This window comes from Furipterus horrens, unplaced genomic scaffold (assembly GCF_987537825.1).
Source record: "Furipterus horrens unplaced genomic scaffold, mFurHor1.1.pri manual_scaffold_2, whole genome shotgun sequence".
Classification (NCBI taxonomy): domain Eukaryota; kingdom Metazoa; phylum Chordata; class Mammalia; order Chiroptera; family Furipteridae; genus Furipterus; species Furipterus horrens.
Window position 1 is genome coordinate 111,749,102 of NW_028327172.1, and position 24,454 is coordinate 111,773,555.

The following is a 24,454-nucleotide window of genomic DNA, read 5'->3' on the forward strand; positions in this document are numbered from 1 at the left end:
TTCGTGGATTTTCACCTATCGCAGGGGGTGTCTAGAACGTAATACCCGCGATAAGTGAGGGAATACTGTATATTTATTTTGTGATGTGTTTTTACTATATAGTATATGTCAATATTGTGTGTTTTAAACTAGTCCTTCAAGGAATAGGAAATTACGATAGGTAATGTCCTGAGAGATTTTGATCAGCCAAGTGTATGAATTGCTGCTTGTAAAACATAATAAATCTAGTACACTTTTATATTATACACTCAGTCTTTTCAGTGCCATCCATTTTTAGTAACTCCTGGTAAGATGTAACTTCTGGATCTTTTACTGTTTTGACTGTGGTTGTTCTTCTGATACTGAATCACACTGATATGGCTAAAAGTATAGAATACAGCAGGACTAACACTTTCCCTGATGTGAATAGTGCCTTTTTTTTTTTAAATGTATTCTAAGGCTATATTACTACTTTAAAATATTTTTTAAAAACCTAGTTAGACTGTCATAGTATTGACTTGTAGAGATAACACAGCCTTTTAAAACCTCCTTGACTTTATTTTTGTGGACTCCTTGTCAAGCCTTATTTAAAAAAAAATGTTTTTATTTTTTAATTTACTTATAAAGTATATTTTATTATGTTATTACAATAGTTCCAATGTTTTTTCCTTTTGCTCCCCTCTGCCCAGTACTCCCTTCCCTCCAGCAATCCCACCCCCCTTGGTTCATGTCCATGGGTCATGCATATAAGTTCTTTGGCTTCACCCTTTCCTTTGTTATTCTTAACTCCCCCCTGTCTATTTGTACCAACTGATTATGCTTCTTACTTCCTGCACCATATCCCCCTTTCTCCCCCTCCCCCCTCCCAGCTCATAACCCTCCAGATGATCTCCATACATATGATTCTGTTCCTATTCTGGTTTGCTTAGTTGGATTTTGTTTTTATTTTTTAGATTCAGTTGTTGATAGTTGTGAGTTTGTTGTCATTTTAGTGTTCATAGTTTTGATCTTCTTTTTCTTAAGTAAGTCCCTTTGACATTTCATATAGTAATGTCTTGGTGATGAACTCTTTTAGCTTTACCTTGTCTGGGAAGCACTTCATCTGCCCTTCCATTCTAAATGATAGCTTTGCTGGATAGAGTAATCTTGGTTGTAGGTCCTTGCTTTTCATCACATTGAATACTTCTCACCAGTCCCTTCTTACATGCAAAGCATCTTTTGAGAAACCAGCTGATAGTCTTATGGGCACCCATTTGTAGGCAACTCTCCACTTCTCTCTTGCTGCTTTTAGGTTTTTCTCTTTATCTTTCACCTTTGGCATTTTAATCATGATGTGTATTGGTGTGGTCCCCTCTGGTCCAGCTCGCCTGGGACTCTCCGTGCTTCCTGGACTTGTATGTCTATTTCCTTTGCAAAATTTGGGAAGTTTTCCTCCATTATTTTTTCACATAAGTTTTCAATTTCTTGCTCTTCCTCTTCTCCTTCTGGCACCCCTATGATTTGGATGTTGGCACATTTAAAGTCATTCCAGAGATTCCCAAGCCTCTCCTCATTTTTTCAATTCTTGTTTTCTCATTCTGTACTGGTTGACTGTTTTTTTCTTCCTTATGTTACAAAGCATTGATTTGAACCCCGGTTTTCTTCCCTTTGCCATTGGTTTTGTGTGGATTTTCCTTCGTTTCATTTAGCATAGGCTTCATTTCTTCTGTTATGTGTTTGCCATACTCAAGCATATCTGTCAAGCCTGTGAGCATCTTTATCACCACTGTTTTGAAGTCTGCATCTGTTAGGTTGGCTATCTCCTCCTGGCTTAGTTCTCCCACTGGAACCTTCATCCATTCCCCCTTTTGAGCCATACTTCTCTGTCTCATCATTCTGACAGGCTCCTGTGTTTGTTTGCCTCCATGTTCCAGGGAGAGCTGTCGCTCCTGTTATGTTGTAAGGGGTGGAGCCTTAGGGATTCGTCAGTACAGGGCAACCTGTTTCACCTGTTTCTCCACGTTGTGGTGCTGTATGTGGGGGAGGGGTCCGAGAGGGAACAATGCCGCTTGCCCATCACTTGCCCCCTTTCCAGGCACTTCTCCCACTTCTGTATGGGACTGGTACCTCTCTAGCTGTTGCCCTGGCTGTTCCCAGAATGGATGGGTCTGTGGACATTCTAGGACCATGGGGGTGCTTTAAACAAGCGGACTCTGCTGAGAGATTGGCAGTTTCCTCCTCCACCCCAACATCCATTGGTTTGCACAGTCAGAAGCAATGAGGCTTAATTTTCCCCAGTGCTGGGACCGTGAGCTGAGCTGTCTGGTGAGGAGCTGGGAACACTCCCCAGGTGTCCCTCCTGACTTTTTAAAACATGTAACTGTGCTTTCCGCCGGCCTGCCACTGGCTGCCACCACTGCTGCCACCACCACACTGGGTCCTCTCCGCCCCTCGCCCTACCTGTCTGGATGAGTATTTCTTCTTTATATCTTTGTTTGTTGGACTTCCATGCAGTTTGATTTTCTGGAACTTCTGGTTGTTTCTAGTTTTGAGGTAGTTGTATTCCTTCTTAGTTGTGGAGGGAGACGCAGTGTGTCTGTCCACAGTTTTGTTTATTTTTAGAGACAGGGGAAGGTACAGAGAAAGGGGGGAAGAGAAACGTTAATGTACAAGAGAAACATCGATCAGCTGCTTCTCATGTGGCCCCAACTGGGGACCTGGCCAGCAACCCAGGCATGTACCCTGACCAGGAATCAAACTGGTGACCTTTCAGTTCACAGGCCGGTTCTCAATCCACTGAACCACAATAGGCAGGGCTGTCAAGCCCTCTTTTATTGAATTTGAATTTCTATTTGAATCTCTTGCTTTTGAATTGAAATTGGGTTATACATTTACCTTTGTATATGAGGAAGGACCCCCCCCAAATTGTGTATTTATTATTACATGTTTAAACTTCAGTCACCTTCAAAGTACCCTCCATTTGATGCAGCACACCTATCAAGATGTTTTTTTCAACTGCTCAAAACATTTTTTGAACTTGTAGGTTTTTATGCCTTTTAGTGCTTCTGCTATTCCTCGCCGCCCCCCATCCCCCCTCCTCTTCCACATTGGCAAAATGTTTCCCTTTGAGGACTTTTTTCATTGGGGAAATAAAATAAAATAAAAAGTTGCTCTGGGCAAGATAGGGTGAGTAGGGAGAGTGGGGCACTGCATTCATGCTGTCTTTGGTTAAAAACTGTTGAACACTCAGCAGTTGCCTGCCGTGAAATGGGCAAATACATTGAAAGAGTCTCAAAAAAAAAAAAAAAATTCAATGAAGCTGCAAGCAGCCTCCCACAGTGCCAGCTGGTACAATACAGATGGGTTCCTAGAACACTCACCTAGCAGGGAAATCTGTGCTACAAAGGGCCTGCTGCCCAGAAGATAATTCTGGGTGTTTTGGGTCCCCCGTCATATTTTATGTATCTGCAAGTCAATAAAAAGCTTTTAAGTCTTTCCTCCCCAGCCCAGCACTCTACTTTCTTTTCTGCCCTGTGGTTTGACATGTACAAATTGATACACATACCTCCTAAGTCTGTAACAAGTTGCTGGAAACAAATATTGACTCAGCTCCAAGAAATGATTTTTATGATTACAGAGTAATTGTTAAATGAAAATCAAAAAAGGAGATTTTATACATTCAATCAAATGTCCAAATATAGTTTTAAATTTTGGAGTGAAAAAATAAATATAACAAAAAATCAATTTCAGTTAGCGCTGGGTCATGTCTGCCAGGTTCGTTGTTCTTTTTGTGTGTCGCATTGCTTCAAAGAGAAAAGTTTTTGGTTTGCAAATCATTTTGGTAAGACAAAATGTCTAGTGTCCCTTCTTCCTTTCTTATTTCTTCCAAACAAAGGGAATAAACACTTACTTGAAAAAAAAACAAAAACAAAAAACTTTACTCTTGGAACTTGCTATAACTCTAGAGAATTCACAGTTAAAGTTTATGTTTCTATTCAATTGGTTTTGTGCCAAAACAATTTTTAGTCCATGAAGTGTGCCTGTGGTTAAAGAATCTGTTGCAAGGAATATGTTTCTTACCTTAGTGTTTCTGAGAGATTAGACATTACATGTGAGCACATTGTTCTCTAATTTATGTCTATAATGTTGAACAGTGTAGTTGAAGAACTCAGAAGTAGTTGGAAGATTTTGCTTCTGGAATCAGAGTCTCTGACTCAAATAATACTGTATTCTATTTTCCACGACGCTTGAAAGTTGAGGAAATGGCTTGTAATAAATGCCAGCAGAGAATAATAGCTAAGCTAACCAGGAGGTTGCTAGATAGATTTTCTTGGAAATATATTCTTAATGTTTAACTTTTTGAATAGATGTTTGCATATATCAAAATATTAAGGCAAAATGTTAATCTGTGAGATAGAAAAGCAAGTATACCATTTTCATTCTGTTAATTAAACTTTGTCATTTTTACCTGTAGAAATAGAAGATTTTGTTAAAAGATAAAATAGAGAAATACCTGGCATAGTGCCTGACATGTAATGAGGAACTCAATAAATGGTAGTTAGTTATAAATATTTACTGTATTTTTTGCACTGTAAGACACTTCTGACCATAAGACACACCTAGGTTTAGAGGAGGAAAACAAACAAACAAAATATTCTGAACCAAATGGTGTACTAAAATATTTAATAAAATATAACAATAATATTTCAACCATGTAAAGTGAACAGCTGTCAACAGCAGTATTAAGAACCATCATCACTATCATTAACAAATGAAGAGAGACTTTAAGGTTCAGGTACTCTTCTAGTTTTCTGGGAACCCCAAGAACTCATTATCACTAGTGTCAGAATTTAGGAAGCTCAGTTGCCCACAATCATTGATACCACTTTCTTCGCTATCTTCATCCTGACCAGACGCCCTGACATTCAGCAGTAAAGTGGCACATTTAAGCAGCCCCAAGGGTTTCGTGTGGGCCCACCACTTCCTTTTCTAACAGCAGTCACCACCGCTGACCAGTCGGGTAATACACATCATGCAATATTCGCTCCATAAGACGCACAGACACCCACCCCGCATTTTGGGGGCGGGGGGAGGGAGTGCATCTTATGGAGCAAAAAATACAGTGTTTGTTAATTACACACACTTTTAACTCCCCTCATGCTGCCTGCCCTCAGAAGATACCTTTGCACTAGTATATATCATGTATTCAGTAACCATTTGCTGAAGGACTGGAACCCATGTCAGATACTCTTAACATAACTCAAATACTTTTAAGTAAAACACTGATCTCTCATCATTCAATAACGATCAACAGTTGGTAGTACTGATAGTTTTTTATTGATGCAAGAAAAGCTCTTTATAGATTCTAGATTTAATTCTGCTAGTAAATTCTTGTTTTCTCTAACAATAATGGCTTTAGCCTTTGTCTTTATATTTCAGTGACCTGAGTTCTTACTCTGATGGGAAGAGGTGGTTTGTTTCATCAAAATGCTGATGTCATCAGTGGGAAACTGGGTGAAATAAAACAGCAGACAGTATGCTTCAGGCCTATTCTACCAGCCAAATCAAAATCTTATCCCCCTCCACTGCCTCACTCCCCAACCTGTGCAGACTTTGCACACCTGGGAGCAGTGGCATTGCTTAGTATTTCCCTAACCGCTTTCAGCATCCTGCCCCATGCCAAGTCCACTATTATCCAAGCTCAGAAGCATATGGTGCACCAACTGCCCCAGAACAAGATTCATTCAGTGTTGCTCCAGTGTCTTTTACTCTAAATTTAAAAAGAGGGAAGAAAGAACAATGGCACTGACGTAAGAACGTTTCCTTTCCATTTGTAGCTGCTGTTTGTGATTGTGCATTTGTTGTCTGTGGAAAGAGTGAAACATCTAGAATACATCAGTGTTTTGTGACTGAAGACCAGAGTACTAGAAGTCATCTACTAATACTTGGTGCTATCTTGATAAAAGCCAACTGTGCAGGCTGGTTTGTTGGGCTAGAAAAGTATACCTGGGAATGTGAGAAAAGGCACAGAAGACCTCTAAGGGATATTGGTTGTAGCTAGACCTAAACAAAGAGAATTGGGAGGAAAAGAATCCCTAGGACTTTTTTTTTTTATTTGCTTAGCAAATCCCAAGCAGGATAGAAAGAATACTTCCATGTACAGAAACGTTAATTCTGTGGGTCCAATTGTTGGTGGGTCTTGGTTCTGAAAGACCACAGATGTACAAAGAAAACTGAGGCCATACCCCCTGCGACAGGAAGGGAGTGAGGACATATCCATCTTTAAGGAGTGAGAGAAAGTGCAGGATAGAAAAAAGCACTGAAAGGACCCAGTGGACAAGCATGGCTTTCTTGGAAACAGTACAGGACCCAGGAGTGGCACTTGTGTAATGTAAGCTATCTGTTCTAAGCAATGACGTTTTTAAGGAGACCATACTAGTTGATATAGAAGCAACTAGTAAACTTAGGTTCTTCAGAAGTTGATTGTCACATAACTACACCCTTTGTTGTATGACTTTTGGCAACCTGGCCAGCCTGGACCGTCAGTTTCCTTGTCAATGTCTCCCTAAAATGTGGGTACCCTGAGCCACGTGCCTTTCCCTGAAAATGGTGGTTCTCTCATGTCATCGTGTGTTTCATGTTTTTTGTTTTTGCCTAGAGCACATGGATCTCTCCTGTTTTGTTTCTGCAAATTCCAACCCATATTTCAGTGCTCAGGACAATTGTCATTTTCTCTGAGAAACATTCATGCCACCTATGTATATTAAATTAGTCATCCCACTCTTTGAGTTATTGGGAACTTTATATATTTCCTTATTACCCTGTAGTGTTTCAAAGTAACTACTTTTTTTACCTTTGCTTGTCCCTCTGCCTGGAATGCTGTCCCTTTGATGTCCGCATGGCTCTTTCTCTTGATTCAAGTCTGTGTTCAAATGTCTCCTCCTCAGGATGTCTTCCCTGACTACCTTACCTTAAATGTGTCTCCTGATACTTTCTCTTCCCCTTTTCAGCTTTATTTGTCTTCTGTAATACTTACTATTTCCTGAAATTTTATTATCTATCTGTATGTTTGTTATTGTTGTTGATGATCGTCCCTTTCTCTCTGACTGAATTTAAGTTCCATGAGGGCAAGACCTCATTTTGTTCCTTGTATTACATGCCTAGAACCACCCAGTATATAATAGACATTTGATAAGTGTGTATTAAATGATAAAATAAATGAATATTTGTTTTCCCCATTAGCCTAATAATTCAATCTTATACTCATTAACACCTGGTCCATATGTAATAGCTCAATAAATGTATGATAAATGAATGAATGCATAGTTTAGCATTAAATTTTAGAGGACTCAGCTGGAAAGAAGATTCTTGTCCTTTAGATTAATTCATTCTAAAAGAAAAAAATCATATTTGGTCTGAAAAAGTAGATAATCTAGATTCTCTTTTAGTTAGCTCCAAAACTCGGCCTTTTGGTTTCTGATGTTGATGAGGTTTTAGTTTTTTTTTTTTTTAATAGTTTATTTTTTATTGTATTTTTTTCATTATATTGTCTCCCTTATACTCTCTTCCATCTCCACTCATTTCTCTCCCTCCCACAATCATACACTGTTGTCCATGTCCGTGAATCCTTTTTCTTTTTTGCTCAGTGCCCCACACCCAGGGGTTTTAGGTTTTTAAGAAGCACACATTTGCCATTTTAATGTTTTTTAATAGGATAGTAAGAATAACATTTATGAAGTAATTAGAGAATAATACAAAATTAGTGCCAAAGTGAGTAACAGATACTAATTGTAACAGCTGGCCTAATGAGGGATTGTAAAAGTAAAGTCTGTGTAAATATTTATAATGGTTTAGAGTTTAAAGAGACAGTAGAACATTTGATCTAAATTTCTTATACAGCTGAGCAGAATGAGGCTAGAAATGTATATAACTTGCCCAAGGTCACAGGATTTATTAGTGGTAGAGCTAAAATTATCCTAGGTTTCTATTGTAATAGTAAGAGTTTCAAGGATATGGATAACAGACACTTTCTTAGATAGTTTGCAGAATTATTAATGGCCACAGATATTGTTGTGGCAGTCTAGTGTCATAAATCAAAAATTGAAATGTGCATACCTTTTTAGAAACAGCTCCTAAAGAAAAAGCCAGGTAAGTGTGCCAAAATAAATGTACAATATAATTACTTTATGTTTAACGTAAGCAAAAAATCAAAATGGAAACAAGTTAAATTATTAAATAATAGCTGATGTCTTAAATACCTTTACTTTCTAATATGGTGATTCATCAAATGTTAATTGTGTATTATATTTAAGTCCATGTAAAATTGAACTAAAGGGAAATATAGTCATTGCCTAGAAGGAGCATCCTGGCTGGTCTACAGAGTAGTAAACTGTTGGTTATAATTTGGGATGGAATAAGGAAAGAAATGAAGAGTAAGTATCCAGAAACTTCTGTAGCTTGACAGAGTAATTTTATGTGTACTGAATCTGATGAAAAAAATTAGAGTTATATTTTGTATGATTTATTTAAATTTTATTTTTCCAGTAATTTATTGTTACAGGTTTTAGAATAATTGATATATGGCAAATGGGGAGGGGCTTTCCCCACAGATAGTCTTTCACCACAGATAGTTTGAGGAGCATTGCTTTATGTAGAGTTGCCTATACCTGTGAAAGCTTAAATAGTATAAAACAGGACATGAGGGAAAGAGCCTCTTCTTTAGACGTTTTCTCAGAATTCATCATTGAATATAGTGCCTTATTGGACTAGGCCAGTGATTTTTGATCTTTTTCATCTTATGCCGTAAGATAGAATTAAACTAATTACTAAAATTCTGTGGCACACACACAAAATATATTTTTTGCCATCTGACAAATAATAGGTATAATTTTGATCATTTACACTGGATGGCTGTTGTGTTGGTGGTTGTCATTTTTAAATTTGACAGTCTAAGGAAAAAGAGGCCAGTGCCCCTGACTAAATAGTCAGGTATTGCATGTTTTAAAAATTCTTGCCACACGGTGGTTGAAAACCAATGAAATAGTCTGTTATTAAATGTCAGTGATTTACACCATAAAGATTTTAAAAGTTTCTTAAAAGCAAGTAGTTTCTCTAAGCTACACTTATTTTCCATGAGCGTGTGAAATTATGATTTTGCACCATTCGTAATAAATATTCTGCTTTGAGTTCTTAAATTTTCTTGATGTTAATGGATTTTTTTTGTTTTAAACATCTCACTCTTGTGGCTATTGAAGGGCTGGTGATTTTCTCCGTTGTAGAAGTTTGCTGGCACTGGTGGCGTAGAAGCCACGCTTGGGGAAACACTGTTCTAAGATTTCATTAAATCGTTAGCTCTTAACATTTTTTTTGGTCATAGATGCCTTTGAGAATTTGGGGAAGGCTAAGGACTGACTGAATGGAAAATACATGCATACTTACATACAATTTGCATAAACTTTCAGGGAATTCATCTCATCATTGAACAGAACCTAGTGAGTAGGGAGGATTGAAGTGTGTGAATTTCAGTGTTAATCTGTTACCAGATAAACTAGAGTTCACTAATTCATTTTCTGTTTTTTTTCTTAACCATTTTCCTTATTTATTATAGAATGAATATAGAGAAACACTAATTTATAATTAACAAGTTTGTTTGATTTTCAGATGTTTGTAAATGTGCTCTGTTTTTTAACAAAGCACTACACTTTCCACATTTCTGGTAGAATTATATTCACACATTGACTAAAAAGCACATTACATCTCTGGTCTTAAACACATATGTATTAGTTATAAAATGAAAGCGTTATGTGGCATCTTATAGTAAATTACAGTTTAAAAAGGCATGTGTCAATTTTATTAGGATGGTGGTAGAGGAAAAAAAGATGTTATTTCAGTAAGGAAAGACTCATCATGGGAAATGTATTTAGACTACTAGAACAAACTATGAGCCAAAGTCCCCTGTTTAAAAAAGGTAGCTCAGTGGCTACATAAAAAGAAGCATAATTATCCGCTTTTGTTTGGTTTTGTAAGACATAATGACGCATACTTTGAGGTATTCTCCTCATTGTTACCATATAAGGTAAATGCTCAAGAGAGCTGGGTAAAATTGAGTACAGTTTGACATGAGTCAGGGTTTTACAAATTCACTCACAGACATCAGTAATTGCTTGTTTTGTCTCACTTTTTTTTTTTTTTTTTTTTGCTAGTGGAGGGTGTTGCTTTTAATTTGTAAAAAAAAAAAAAACAAACATCTGGGGAGCACATAAACATCCATTTTTTTCACAAATGAAATCTTCCATTGTAACCTACAAAAAAAATCATTTTATTTCCCAGAAAAGGGTATTAAAATGAATGTAAAGTATCCTCCAGTTTTAAAGGGTCGTGTTCACATCAGACAGCCAAGCCAGAGATTGGCACTTCACATGTGGTCGAGTAGTCTTCACAGGCTGCTCGGGGCATCCACACTATGTGACAACAGATAGTGCAGGACACAACCGTAGGTGCTGCGGAACATGGAAGGGCAGATTCATAGGCACCAGCGTGGTAAATAAATAAATTGGGATTTTAAAAAAGCCTTAAAGTACTTAAAGAATGTGTTTGAGAAAAATTTAGCACTTCTCAAATGTGTTTTTCTTCTCACTTTAGTGGCTAAAAGCCCCACCACTTTGTTTATTTGTGGTATTTGGTAGTGATCAAATAGCATTCCTTGTTTGGCAGGAAAACAAGTTCTGTGAGTTCTCTATTTTGGTGTAATACTCATAAGTTCTAGTTGTGTGTGTGTGTGTGTGTGTGTTGTTTTTTTTGTGCGTGTGTGTGTGCAAAAAGTCACATTCCCGGTATTCTGGGAAGTATGTGGGAGATAAACACCTAGAGACTTTCAGACATAGGCTCATATGTCTGGAGGCAGATTTTTATTCTACAGTAGGTACTAGAAAGCAACATTATAAAGGAAAATTAAAGACTGACCATTAATCAGTTGTTTTTTTAAAATAAGACTTCTCATTGCTTTCCTCTGCCTCAAGAAAATTCTTTTGGTAAGGTTGATATAATTTTATTAGTATATTTCTCCAAATTTTAGTAACATCACTGCTAGAAAAATGATAGCTTTTATTTTTCTGTGGTATAGTTCCTGTAGTTTTTGGACATGGGAAGTTTCTGTTAGTGTTTCCTTCTGTAGCTGTCATATTTATATGTTTGTTTTTCACGTTTACTAAGTCTGATGGCATTCCTTTCATGCCCATGTGTTAGGGTCATACATTTCCAAGAAGTCCATATTTGTTGAAAACATGCAGGAGATTGAAAACTTGCATGCTGGTTGTGGCTCATTATATAGGTACTTTTCTCCTACTTGTTACCCATAGTATGTAATAGGATAATTACCAAGGTCAATTTCTTTTCAGTCAGCATAAATGATTCTTAGTGAACATCTAACTATTTAAATGGTATTATCTAAAATGATCTCTGTAATATACTTCGGCATATATCTTCAATAAATCATTTCTATTCCTGATACCTACTTTTTGAGATTTGTAACTGCTGGCTCATTTCCAAGGGGAGGCAACTAGAAGACTTGGGTGCATAATGAGAATTCCCTGTGATTTGGAACGATACATTTCATGAGAGAATTCTAAGACAGTGGAGTTTCTGCTACAGCTAAACGTTTTGCCTTTATGAAAAAGCTTAGGGCAGGATAGCAGCTGTATTAAACACCTACTTTAAGGTTGACTTATTTAAAACATTTAAGTACTTATTTAATACTTATTTAAAACACTTACTTTAAAGTTTGACTTATTAAAAATAATACCTGACATAGTGCATTTTAACTTTTAAAAATGAAAGCTCTATAGTGCTTTCATTGGTTTTATTTATTTTTACTACTAGTTCAGAGATTGGTTTGTTTCTGTGATGTGCTATCAAGAAGTAATAGCCATGGGAAAAGTTAATCTAGTAGGTTTATCTCTAACTCACTATGAACCCCAGATAGCATACTTCTTTGAGGATTAGATACATTATTTTATTTAGTGCATTTCTGAGATCTTATCTAAGTGGTGTGCTGTTTTGAGATACTTCTATTATATTTTCAGTTCAGTTTTATAAGGACGTAGTGCTGCTTTTCTCTTTCATTAAGAAGTTTTGAGAAGAAATGCTGCTGGAACCACACATTTGTATGAAGGCTAAGCATTTGGGAAATGTTCTAATAAATTTTATTTAAGTACAGTAAAGTTACTGACGTGTTTAATGATGCAATTAAGTATTACTGTGAGTTAATTGGTTCTAAATTATAGTTACTAATTATAGTCATTTAGATTATTTTAGTTATTAAAATCAAAATATAACATCTTCTGTAATGAGTTATTATTTTGATGGTCTGTTCAATTTAAATATTGTTTTGTGCATGTGCAAATGGATGTATAACACACCTAGAGATAAGGCCTGGACCTGGCTTACTAAGCCTGGGATCCCTCCTGACCATTTTTTCCCTCGTAGTCTTGGTTCCCTGTTCTGCTACCCTCCATTGTTCCCCTTGCTGTTTGTTCTCTTGTTTTCTTTCCTTCCTGTCCTTCCCTGATCTCTTAATAAACATCACCTTACTGATTCTTACCCTTTGGCCTCTTGGTACAGTGGCAACACCTAACTCTCCTGGGCAGTGGTGAAATGAGGTTACCATTTGTGGTCATGGGGTTTGGGAAGTTCAGACTTGGATAGAAGTGAGCAAGGAGGAGGACACAGTCAGCTGGAATTCTAATTCTGTGGCATATCCAGCTTTGTTGCTGTGTGAGGGGAAGCCTTAGGCTTAGAGAAGCAGAGGGAAGAGAATGAAGGGGAGAGCCAGAAGGTCTGACTGGTCAATTCGAAAAGCTGACATCTCTGTTCTGTAGGTCCTTGAAGCAGGTGTCCAGCCTGTGTGATTTGTTGACATAGTAGTATAATAATAATAATAATAATAATAATAATAATAAACATTTATGGTACATTGTGTGGTATGTGCTGTGCTGGTGTTTTATTTAATCTGCTCAACAGTTCTGAGGCAGGTGGAATTATAGTCCCCATTTTTAAGGAGAGAGTGAAGCTTAGAGAGGCTTATTAAATGCACGTCACACAATTAATAGCTGTCAGCATGAATAAGAACTCATGTTTGCCTAACTTCAAAGCCTGTGCTCGGTAATGTGTTCTTACTTGCTGTATGGATGTAAGCAAGTCATTTAATCCCTTTGAAACTCTCTTCCCATCTGTAAAAATTCTGATAGTGGTAGAGAATGATAAAGGGCCTCCAAAGTCCCTGACTTACTGTTGGTGATCTCTAAATAGCCCAGATTACTTTTTCTGGGCCATTTCTTTATCAGGGCAGAAAAACACTATGTGAGAGGAGTTCCCCCTTTAAATGACTGAAGAATACTTACCTTTGGACATTTCCTACTTAGAGTAAATGGGAGAAGTCCAAGTCTGTGATGTCTATTTTCCCCTTTCATTCTCCCCTGCCACACACATACAGCTACCAATCTCCATCAATAAACAGAAGCTCAGGGGTAGTTCCAGCATTTGCAGCCATGCATACTTGCAACTTAAGTGAGACCACAAAGCAATGTTTTTAAAACAGCATACAGCTATAGTTAAGTTAATGGAAAATTGGACAGCTGTTCTGAAAAATACATTTAAAGATCAAAAGGGAAGCATTTGCTTGTGATCAGTATGATTTATACAGGGCTTGACCCAGGAGCTTCCCACAACTGCTTCCTTTCTACACATTGTGCATTTATGTAATACACACACTCTTATGGTTGTCATATAAGATGTATAAGATTTACTAATGACAGAAGTGTATTACTGCTTCAAACAAATGCAAGCTATTTAGGCTTGCAAAAACAAAGGAAAAATGAACTATGCAAATAATGAGTGATCTTACGGTTTTTCTTGAGCTGCTCACAATTCATAATAATGCTACATAATACCCAATTAAGGCAGGAAATTTATCTTTCTAATGAGTGCATGGCTTGTGGAAGTGGTTCTAGTGATAAATGAAGCTCATAGGTGTATTCAGTGAGATGGTACCTTTAACAAGTCTCAAATTTGTTTGTAGGCATTGGGCCTTTCTCACTGTATATACAGCATTAGTTCAGGCTCTTGGTGATCTTTAAGTCATTTGAGTAGAAAGCCCAAGTATAAAGTAATAAAGATAGTTAGAGATTAAGAAAAGAAGTGAATATCAAAAGCTTGAGACAATATTAAATAGTAATGAAAGGTTTTGCAGATGATTGATAATTGTTTCCATTTCTGATGATTGATTAATAAAGGGTTGAGGTTAAATATAATTAAGCTCTTCATAATATTTGTTTGATGATATTACCAGGGGAAACTGGATATCACTTTAGAAATCCTCAGAAAAATGCATTACTAACTGTCTGAAATGGATTTACTTTGTTCTGTTGGAAATACAGTTTGATTTTTGACCTTATGTAAGTCAATTCATCCTGAAAATTAATTGAAGATTATCATTTTCAGATTAGAATCTATTTTTCTCTCTTTGGTTGAATTAAGTATACTTATAGAATTTAGTATGTTAAACTGATATACTGATTTATTGATTTCTCATTTATCATAGTTGAAACATATTTTTCTAATATTTATAATAATTAAGGCTTTTGGAGAACAGCCAATTATAAAACATGATCCCTGATCTTACGGTGCTTGTTTTATGGTTGGAATCCAGTTGGTGACAAATTATAGATGACTTGTATTTCAGGCTTCCGCTTTATTCTGTGTTGTAGGAAGCAGAAGATACTTGAACTTTTTTCACCCTCATTTTAGAAATGGTTGACATGATTGGAATCCAGTGTGTAATAGTAGTAGGGCCACCATTAGGCAAATGTGAAGCTAGAGGAGGGGGGAGAAATATAGAGTGTCTTGCAGGAGGCAGGAGGCAAGACCAAGGTGACAGATGGTCAGATATGGGCTAGCATGGGAGGGGAATGGAAGAATCAACAAACTTCAGTAATTTCTCTACATGTGGTACTTGGAAGAGGCAGAATTCACGGGAGCTATAGGATTTTTATACTCTACTATCTGAAAATAAGGTAGTAGAGTAAAATCAACCTTAAAAAGATAGGTAGTTTTGAGAAGTTGGTTTTCAACTTCCCAAGGTCATAGGATCTCAGAATCTAGTTAGGCTGGGACAAAGGGGTAAGAAAAGTTTAATCTAATTTTAACATTGGATTTGATTATTTTCTTAATATACTGTTCATTACCTTTATGTTACTACAAGACTGGGAATATTTAAATTACTTTTGTTGGGTCACTTAGAGACATGTTCCATACATTTCAGTGTTAAGGCTACTTGATGTTAGGAGTAGTGAAGTAATTTGTCTGTGTTTTATTTCTGTTCTTTGTTTTTATGCTTGCTTTTCTTTGTTAAAATAAAATCTAGGATACATTCTGTTTATACTTGATCAGGATTCAAATTTCAATTTATTTGCTGATTTTAATAGGGAATAGATGTCCCTTTGCATTGCTAACAAAACAGAGTCTTTCAAATTTGGTTCCTGTTTTGGAGTTAGATCTATGCCTTTGTGCAGATAGCTCACAGATAGATAAACTTCTAAAACTGGAAGGGACCTTAGGAAGGCCTCTGAGATCATCTAGAATAGCACCCATGTTTCTCAGATTAGTCATTTGAGGTCAACAGAATAGCAATAATAGCTAACATTTATTGAGATATAATCTCACACAATCATTAAGCAATTCTATAAACAAGTTCCATCCATAGAAAGCTGTGGCATTGCAGCTCTAGAAACCGTTACCTTTGTAAATGTCTTTCACAATTTAAACATTAGAGAAGAACAGTTAGCCTTTCTCTGTTAAATTAAATGACTTTCATACATTTACAGGTTTTATTTATTTATTTATTTTAGAGAGAAGGGAAGGGAGGGAGAAAGAGTGCGAGAGAAACATCCCTGTATAGTTGCTTCTCACATTCCCCCAACTGGGGACCTGGCCTGCAACTCAAGTATGTGCCCTCACTGGGAAACGAACCAGTGACCCCTTGGTTTGCAGGCCAGTACTCAATACACTGAGCCACACCAGCCAAGGCTTAGGCATTTAAATTAATAAAAATAAATACGGACTTCTGGCCAAGATGGAGGCGTAGACAGACATGCTGTGTCTCCCTCTACAACTAAGAAGGAATACAACTACCTCAAAACTAGAAACAACCAGAAGTTCCAGAAAATCAAACTGCATGGAAGTCCAACAAACAAAGATATAAAGAAGAAATACTCATCCAGACAGGTAGAGGGGGGCGGAGAGGATCCAGTGTGGTGCTGGCAGCGGTGGCGGCAGCCAGTGGCAGGCTGGTGGAAAGCACAGTTACACGTTTTAAAAAGTCAGGAGAGACACCTGGGGAGTGTTCCCAGCTCCTCACCGAACACCTCAGCTCATGGTCCCAGCACCGGGGAAAAACAAGCCTCATTGCTTCTGACTGTGCAGACCAGTGGGGTTTGGGGCAGAGGCAGAAACTGCCTATCTCTCAGCAGAGTCCGCTTATTTAAAGGACATCCACGGTCCTAGAACGTCCATAGACCCATCCACTCGGGCAACGACAGCCAGTGCAACAGCTAGAGGGGTGCCAGTCCCATATGGAAGTGGGAGAAGTGCCTGGAAAAGGGACGAGTGCTGGGCAGGCAGCATTGTTCCCTCTCAGACCCCTCCCCAACATAAAGCGCCACAACGTGGTGAAACAGGTCGCCTTGTACTAATGAATCCCTAAGGCTCCACCCCTTACAACGTAACAGGAGCGGCAGCTCTACCTGGGATGTGGAGGCAAACAAACACAGGAGCCTGTCAGAATGAGGAGACAGAGAAGTATGGCCCAAAAGGGGGACTGGATCAAGGTTCCAGTGGGAGAACTAAGCGACGAGGAGATAGCCAACCTAACAGATGAGGAGTTAGACAACCTGACAGATGAAGACTTCAAAACAGTGGTGATAAAGATGCTCACAGGCTTGACAGATATGCTTGAGTATGGCAAATACATAAGAGAAGACATGAAGACTGTGCTAAGTGAAACGAAGGGAAATCCACACAAAACCAATGCTGAAGGGAAGGAAACCGGGGTTCAAATCAATAACTTGGAACATAAGGAAGAAAAAAACAGTCAACCAGTGCAGAATGAGGAAGCAAGAATTGAAAAAAATGAGGAAAACTTCTCAAATTTTGTGAAGAAAATGGACATGCAGGTCTGGGAAGCACGGAGGGTCCTGGGCGAGCTGGACCTGGAGGGGACCACACCAGGATGCATCATGATTGAGATGCCAAAGGTGAAAGATAAAAGAGAGAGTCCTGGGGGCAGCAGGAGAGAGGCAGAGAGTTGCCTACAGGGGGGTGCCTATCGGACTATCAGCTGATTTCTCAGAGGACACTTTGCAGGGAGGAAGGGACTGGCAAGCAGTATTCAATGTGATGAAAGACAACCTACAACCAGGATTACTCTATCCAGCAAGGCTATCATTTGGAATGGAAGGGCAGATGAAGTGCTTCCCAGACAAGGTGAAGCAAAGGAGTTCATCATCACCAAGCCATTGTTATATGAAATGTCAAAGGGACTTACTTAAGAAAAAGAAGATCAAAACTATGAACACTAAAATGACAACAAACTCACAACTATCAACAACTGAATCTAAAAAATAAAAACAAAATCCAACTAAGCAAACCAGAATAGGAACAGAATCATAGGTATGGGGATCGTTTACAGGGTTATCAACTGGGAGGGGAGAGGGGGAGAAATGGGGAAATGGTGCCGGGATTAAGAAACATAATGGTTGGTACAAAATAGGGGGAAGTTAAGAATAATATAGGAAATGGTGAGGCCAAATACTTATGTGCATGACCCATGGATATGAAATAAGGGGAGTGGGATTGCTGGAGTGAAGGGGGGTACTGGGCAGAGGGGAGCAAAGGAGAAAAAATTTGAAACTACTGTAACAACATAATAAAATATACTTAAAAAATAAATGCTAATTATTAAAAAATGGTTCACACCTATTATTTAATATATAGTCATGCACTGCTTAAGACAGGGGTCTGTTCTAAGAAATGCGTTGTTAGCAATTTCATTGTTAGGTGAATGTCATAGAGTTCACAGACTTAAAAGGGATAGCCTGTTACATACCTAGGCTCTATGATACAGCCTGTTGCTCCTCGGCTACAAGCCTGTACAGCATGTTACTGTACAAAACAGCACAAGTTTAAATCAAGTACAAGAAAAAGAGATGCAGTCAAGAGACTGGTAAACATGAGATGTATGAGGCTGTTGCCAGACTAACATGGCATAGTATTTTACAGCAACCTTTTTAATATAAGTGCAGAGAGTAGATTCTAACAATAAAAAAGTATAGTATAGTAAATATATAAACCAGTAAAATAGTTGTTTATTTTCAAGTATTATGTACCATACATGATTATATGTGCTATACTTATATGTGCACAGATTTGTTTTTACCAGTATCCCCACCAACACATGAATAATCCATTGGGCTACACAGTACCATGGCTATAATGTCACTAGGGAATAGGAATTTTTCAGCTTCACTATAAGCTTATGGGATCACTGCTGCATATGTGGTTGTTGCTGACGGAAATATCATGATGCAGTGCTTGACTGTAGCAAAACTGTCACTTCGTTTACTTGTTAATTGTAAAGAGTTTTTGTAAATCTCAAATATACATGCACACATTCCTCTTATATTTTAATAAATATATCTACCAATACACTTCTTAAAAATATACATAATAAAGTTCTAACTTAATTCTTCTTGATCCTGTCATCCTGAAATCCAATTTATGTTATTTAATTAAATTTTGGAAGTATTTTGACAGTCATACAATATATATAATAAAAGGTGTGTATATGTATACATACATAATATAGTTTTGTTTATAAGTTCTATATGAATTCAATTTTGATCCATTTTTTTTAGTCAGCAGTTTTTATTTTTTTATTGTCTACATTTAATTAATTTTTTTTACCTTCAAATGTCTGGGCAACTGAAAGGAGTTGTTTGTTTCCATTAATAAAAAGATGAAAACAACATCACTAAATACTATAGGTATGAAAGAGAATGTTTCATTTGAAAGGTTTGAAATATTTTTTACACTTTGTGTCTGTTAGCTTTTACATATCCTTGTTCAATAAGATAATTTTTTTTTCTAAAATTTTACAGAGAAGGGAATAAAGATTGGAACTAAAGACTGTGGTACACAGAAATGTCTGACTGCCTCAGACATGCTGTTTCCTTCCCCGCCTGCAAAATGCCTGTAGCAGGAAACATATCCAGTATAAAAGATATTTGAGCCTGTGATCTAAAATAATTCAGTCCCTTGAACACTGGATATGAATTGGACTCAACATGAAGGATCGTTCAGTAGATCACGCATGTGTATTACTTTTTGCCTTCAAACAAAAATAAAGCTGTCTGAAGAGTTTTAAAAATTACTTCTAAAGGAGTATTAAATATCCTATTCAGCTTACATTCTTTTTCTTTTACTAAAATGTAGTTTCCTTTTCTACTCCTCTTTCTCATTTGTAACAATTGCATACTACTGTTACACGGTAAAGAAATGGAGAAATTATTAGGGAACATTTCTTACAAAATTATTTTAGTTTTATAGAACAAATAAGGATTAAAAAAATAAACGTGAAGGTTATTTAAATTTTAACTTTACATGTTAAACAAGATAATTTTTTATTTATCTAATAGTATGTACTTTTATTTTGAGGTAAGCAAAAGTATAATTTCCATCAGTGTTTATTATTCATTTTTTAACAAGTGACACTCCTAATTAATAATTAACTCTGTTTATTACAGCTAAAAGACGGTGGCAAAGCATCCCAGGCAAATGTGAGAATAGGCGATGTGCTTCTCAGCATTGATGGAATAAGTGCCCATGGAATGACTCATCTTGAAGCCCAGAACAAGATTAAAGGTTGTACAGGCTCTTTGAATATGACTCTGCAAAGGTAAATTGATTTTTGTTTGGCTCTGTGAGAGAAAACAACACTGAAGAATGTGTTTTTGTGTGACTGATTCATAGTTTTAACTAAAAGGCAGTTTTACTACCTCTTCTTCAGATAACTAAAAAATATGGCTCTTAAATTGAGTAATTGAGCAGGGTAAGAATTGGTGAAAGCTTTGGATTATTTCTCTATAAAAAAGCATGGATTCGTATACTCATGAAAAGTGTGTGTACCACTTAGCGAGTTTAGGAATTTCTAAAATTTCTCGATGAAGTGCAGGCTAACAATTCTTATTATAGGGTATGTTATGACTTGTCTTAGTATGTCTTTTCTCTTTTTTTCCTGGATAGAAAAATAATTTTTTAATATGCTTATTTGTGGTCTAGATTTTCCAAACTTTAAAAAAAAAATTACTTGGGCTCAATTATAAAATAACTAATAATAGTATGTCAGGCATTTTGAATACGTATCCCAACACTTGACCTACATTGAAATCACTTGGATTGCTTGTTTAAAATACTGGCAGGAGTCAAAATATCTGCAAGTAAGAACCAATAATTATATTCTAATAAGTTTCCTTTGATTATTATTAAGTATAAAGTTAGAACTGTGCAATATTTTGGCCTGAGAGGAGGAGAAAGAAAGAATGAAGAAAGAGTGATTGAGTAATAGCTCTGAAACATTAGGTTTATAAGGAAGGTAGCTGTCATTTACCAGGTGGCTATGGAAAGTTTTAAACAATTCTTGTTTTTAATGATTACAAAAGTGTTTCTACTCTATTCAATTTGGAAAACACCTTCCCCCCCAAAAACATCTTACAGTCTTTAATAAATTATCTTGCGTATTATCAATATTTAAGGGGGAATGTGGTAGCTACCAAAAGTATTTATTTATGAAAGTGTTTTTTTTTTTTTTTTTTTTTGTCTCTCCTGGGACTATTTAAAGGATCTATAAAGCCTGTCCAGAAAAAGTCCAGCCATATTTAATATAACGAGAATGATTTGCGTGATGTCAATGCAACCTGGCAGCAAAGGAGAGTGGGCTGGAATGCACATGCATGAACAATGACGACTTCACTGTATCAGTCAATGGGGGCGGTAGATGCTGTTGAGTGACCATGTGTACTGTGTGGCTGTGGCATTCAAAATGACTGACTGAGTAGAGCAACAGATCTGCATCAAATTTTGCATTAATCTTGGACTCCTCTGAGGAAACTATTCAGATGATTCAGAAGGCCCCAGCTATGGGCAACTGGCGATTGACAGCTTCATCATCATGACACATGCCTGCTCGTGCATCACATCTCGTGCAGAGTTCTTTTTGGCAAAACGGCAAATCACCCAGGTGCCTCAGCCCCCTTATAGCCCAGATTTGGCATCCTGTGACTTTTGGTTTTTCCCAAAACTAAAATCACCTTTGATAGGGCAGCTGGTGGCAATTGGGAGAACTGTGTGAGGTCCTAAGGTGCCTACTTTGAAGGGGACTGAGGCATCATTGTCCTATGTACAATGTTTCTTGTATCCTGTTGTCTTCTTCAATAAATGTCTCTATTTTTCATATTACATGGCTGGATACCTTCTGGACAGGCCTCGAATGCAGGATAAATTATATTACTTGTCTGGAGGAGTGTCGATTTGGTCTTAAAAGTGAATAGTAAAATTTTTATGAATTTAGACCTGTGGATTTACTTTGATGTATCATGATTTTCTAACCAATTCCTTCCTTTTCCTTTTGGGAGAAATTCCTTTCAGTGGACTGTTGAGTCAAAGGTTGTGTATATTAAAATTTTGATAAATATTAGCTATACATTTTAACTGCCTTTAAAAGTAATCAGTGTGAAAAATAACCTTGCTGAAAAGTTCTTTTTCAGTAGTATCCTTTCTGCTTATAAATGAAAGTACTCATTTATTTTTGTTTATGGAGATTTTTTACTAAATATGATTTTGAAAAGGAAGCACAGAGTTAAGAAGCATGACTTCTGTGAGGTAGCAACAAAGCAAAATGAATACAGATGATGGGCTGTTTCTCAGATCCTAAAGCTGAGAGTTTACATAGGGTGTAAGCTCTTTTCCTGGGCTGGGTAGCATTTCTTTCAGAGTAGCCTACTTGTTTTCACGTTGTGCTCCCTGTTTTATGACCCAGGACCCAGTGTCTTATTTTCTATTGAAACCACTTCTAGATCCCATAAGAACAGATGAAAACCAGAGGTTACCCTGTTTGGATCCATTTCCCATTTGAGTGATCTGCTAGTGCCTCTAGAATAAAGATTCTTTTTAACTACTTAAATACAAAGTCTGACAAACCAACTTGTTGTTATAAACATTTGGAGATTCTACTTAATCTTGTCTTCCTATTTCTGAATATCGATATTCGGGGACCCAAAAGATGAGAGAATTTTAGAGTTGTCCTGTTATTCATTGTAATTCTTCTCAAGTTTTTGAATGCTTCTTGTGTTAGGTAATGTCAGCCTGAAAAGTGATTTGCATTTAAGAAAATTCATGGTATAATGTTAACATTGCTACTTTTTGCTTTTTAAGGAAAAAAATAGAACTCTGCAGAGTTACCTTCAATGCTTCCCTATATTAGGGCCATTCTCCTCTTAAAGTTCTCTTTCTTTCTCATATCAATGCAAATATTTCTTCTTCTACTGATTTCTGAATTTGAACAACAGTATCCTTAATTGGCCTCCAGACACCTTACCCTCTTTAGCCCACCTACCATCAACCAAATTGCTCTACATGCTCCTTCCAAACTGAGTTACCTACAACAGGACTTTTTTCCTGTGTGATTCTTCATAAATGTGTAGTTTTCTTCATGAATATTCCTTTACAGATTTGATTTAGTCTGTTTTCCTTACAAGCTGAACATGAGGTGGCATTCGTGTGCAAGTGATATATTAAAGGGAGTAGGTGGAATGGGATTGGGAAGAAGAAGAAAGGGGATGAGCAAGGATGTGATTTCAGGGGATGTCTAACCTCAGCTTGATCCAGGAGGGAAAGTAGGAACAAAATGGTACCATAGACCATAGTACCTCTCCTGTGTGGAGGTAAGGGAACAGGGCTTTTGCATTTCGCTCCCCTGCATTTATTAATGATTGGCCACCAGCTGTCCTGGAAGTGTGTGAGAGAGTGAGTGTGTGTGTGTGCACAGGAAGGCCAGGAGGTAGCTTCTGTTGCTTCCACAGAAAGTTGCTGGTGTGAACCATTAGCAGTAATGAAGGGAGCACCTCAGGGATGAGTATACCAAACCAGTAGAAGGGTTCTAGACCACCCAGGCTGCCCACCAACAGCATGTTCTAGGAGATTCCATTTGGACTTGAGTCCTACTCAGAGGATTGGGCTCTTTGTGATCTAGGTCCACTCAGATTGTCCTCCCCTGATCATCACTACTCAAAAGTGAATACCATCTTTCCATTTAAGATAGGTTTCTTACTGTTGGTGACGTGCCCATGTTCTCAGGAAATTCATTTCATCTGGAATACCTACCTACCTCTTCACTGCCAATATATGCGTCCACATGCACCAACCCCACATCGAATTTATCATCTACCCATAGTCTTTTCTTACTATTGCAATTTACTGATATTTTTGTCTCTGAACTCCTATGACAAGTGTATTTAAATATACACTAGGAATAATAAGACAGATTCCGTGAGTTATATACAAATAAACCTAATTAGTTAATAGTAATAACTATTACTGCCTATGTAATTAACTAATTACTTCATGCATAATTAGTTCTATTTCTCCAGCCAGACTTCTTGAAAACAAAGACCATGTTTTTTGCACTGTTTGTAGTTGACATCTTTTATATAAAGTTTTATGTTTTTAGTGTCTAATAAATAGTTGATGGGTACCAACATTATTTCCCAAACTTGAAATCACTTATTTATTCCACAAATGTTTTTTGAGCTCTTGCTAAATGCCAGGTATTGTTACAGATGCTGTGGACATAGCAGTGAACAAAAAAGATAAAAATCCTTTCCTCATAGTGCTGACTTTTTAGCGAGCAGAAGCAGACAAGAAGTAGACGTGGATAGCAGATCACATGGAGACAAGTGCTACGGGGGGAAAGTACATGAGGGGTATAGGGAATTATAGGGAATGCAGGGATGGGGAACTGCAATGGAAAATTGAGTGGTCAGGGAAGCCTCGGTGAGAAGGGCCTCAGATATCTGGGTCATATGTGCCCCAGGCAGAGGGAAGAGCCTGTGCAGGGGCCCCGTCAGGAGGCCAATGTGCCTGGAGCGCAGCGAGTGATGGTGGACTGAGAGGCAGTGCGGTAGGTAAGAGGCAGCCGGAAATGGGGAGAGGTGGTACAGAGCTTGTCACTGTAATGGTTGTGATCCAGTTTGAGTTGTCCTGGGCTTATAAAGGTTGTGAGAAAGACTTGGAGAGTTACAGCTGCTTGGCCAGATCTACGGCAGGGTTTGGGAGAGGAATGACTTCATTATTGGAAAGAGGGGCTCAAAGAAGGAGCAGGCTGAGCCTCTTC

At 37.4% G+C, this 24,454-nt stretch overlaps 1 protein-coding gene across 9 annotated transcripts in view; it reads left to right on the top strand.

The window, feature by feature from the left end:
• PDLIM5 (PDZ and LIM domain 5) overlaps window positions 1–24,454 on the top strand; it is a 214,953-nt gene that overhangs the window by 53,420 nt on the left and 137,079 nt on the right. For all 9 annotated transcript variants that reach the window (XM_090266317.1, XM_090266309.1, XM_090266308.1 and 6 more), the window contains exon 3: window positions 19,812–19,963. In XM_090266317.1, the coding sequence (XP_090122443.1) occupies window positions 19,812–19,963 (152 nt within the window). The remainder of the gene's footprint in view (window positions 1–19,811; window positions 19,964–24,454) is intronic.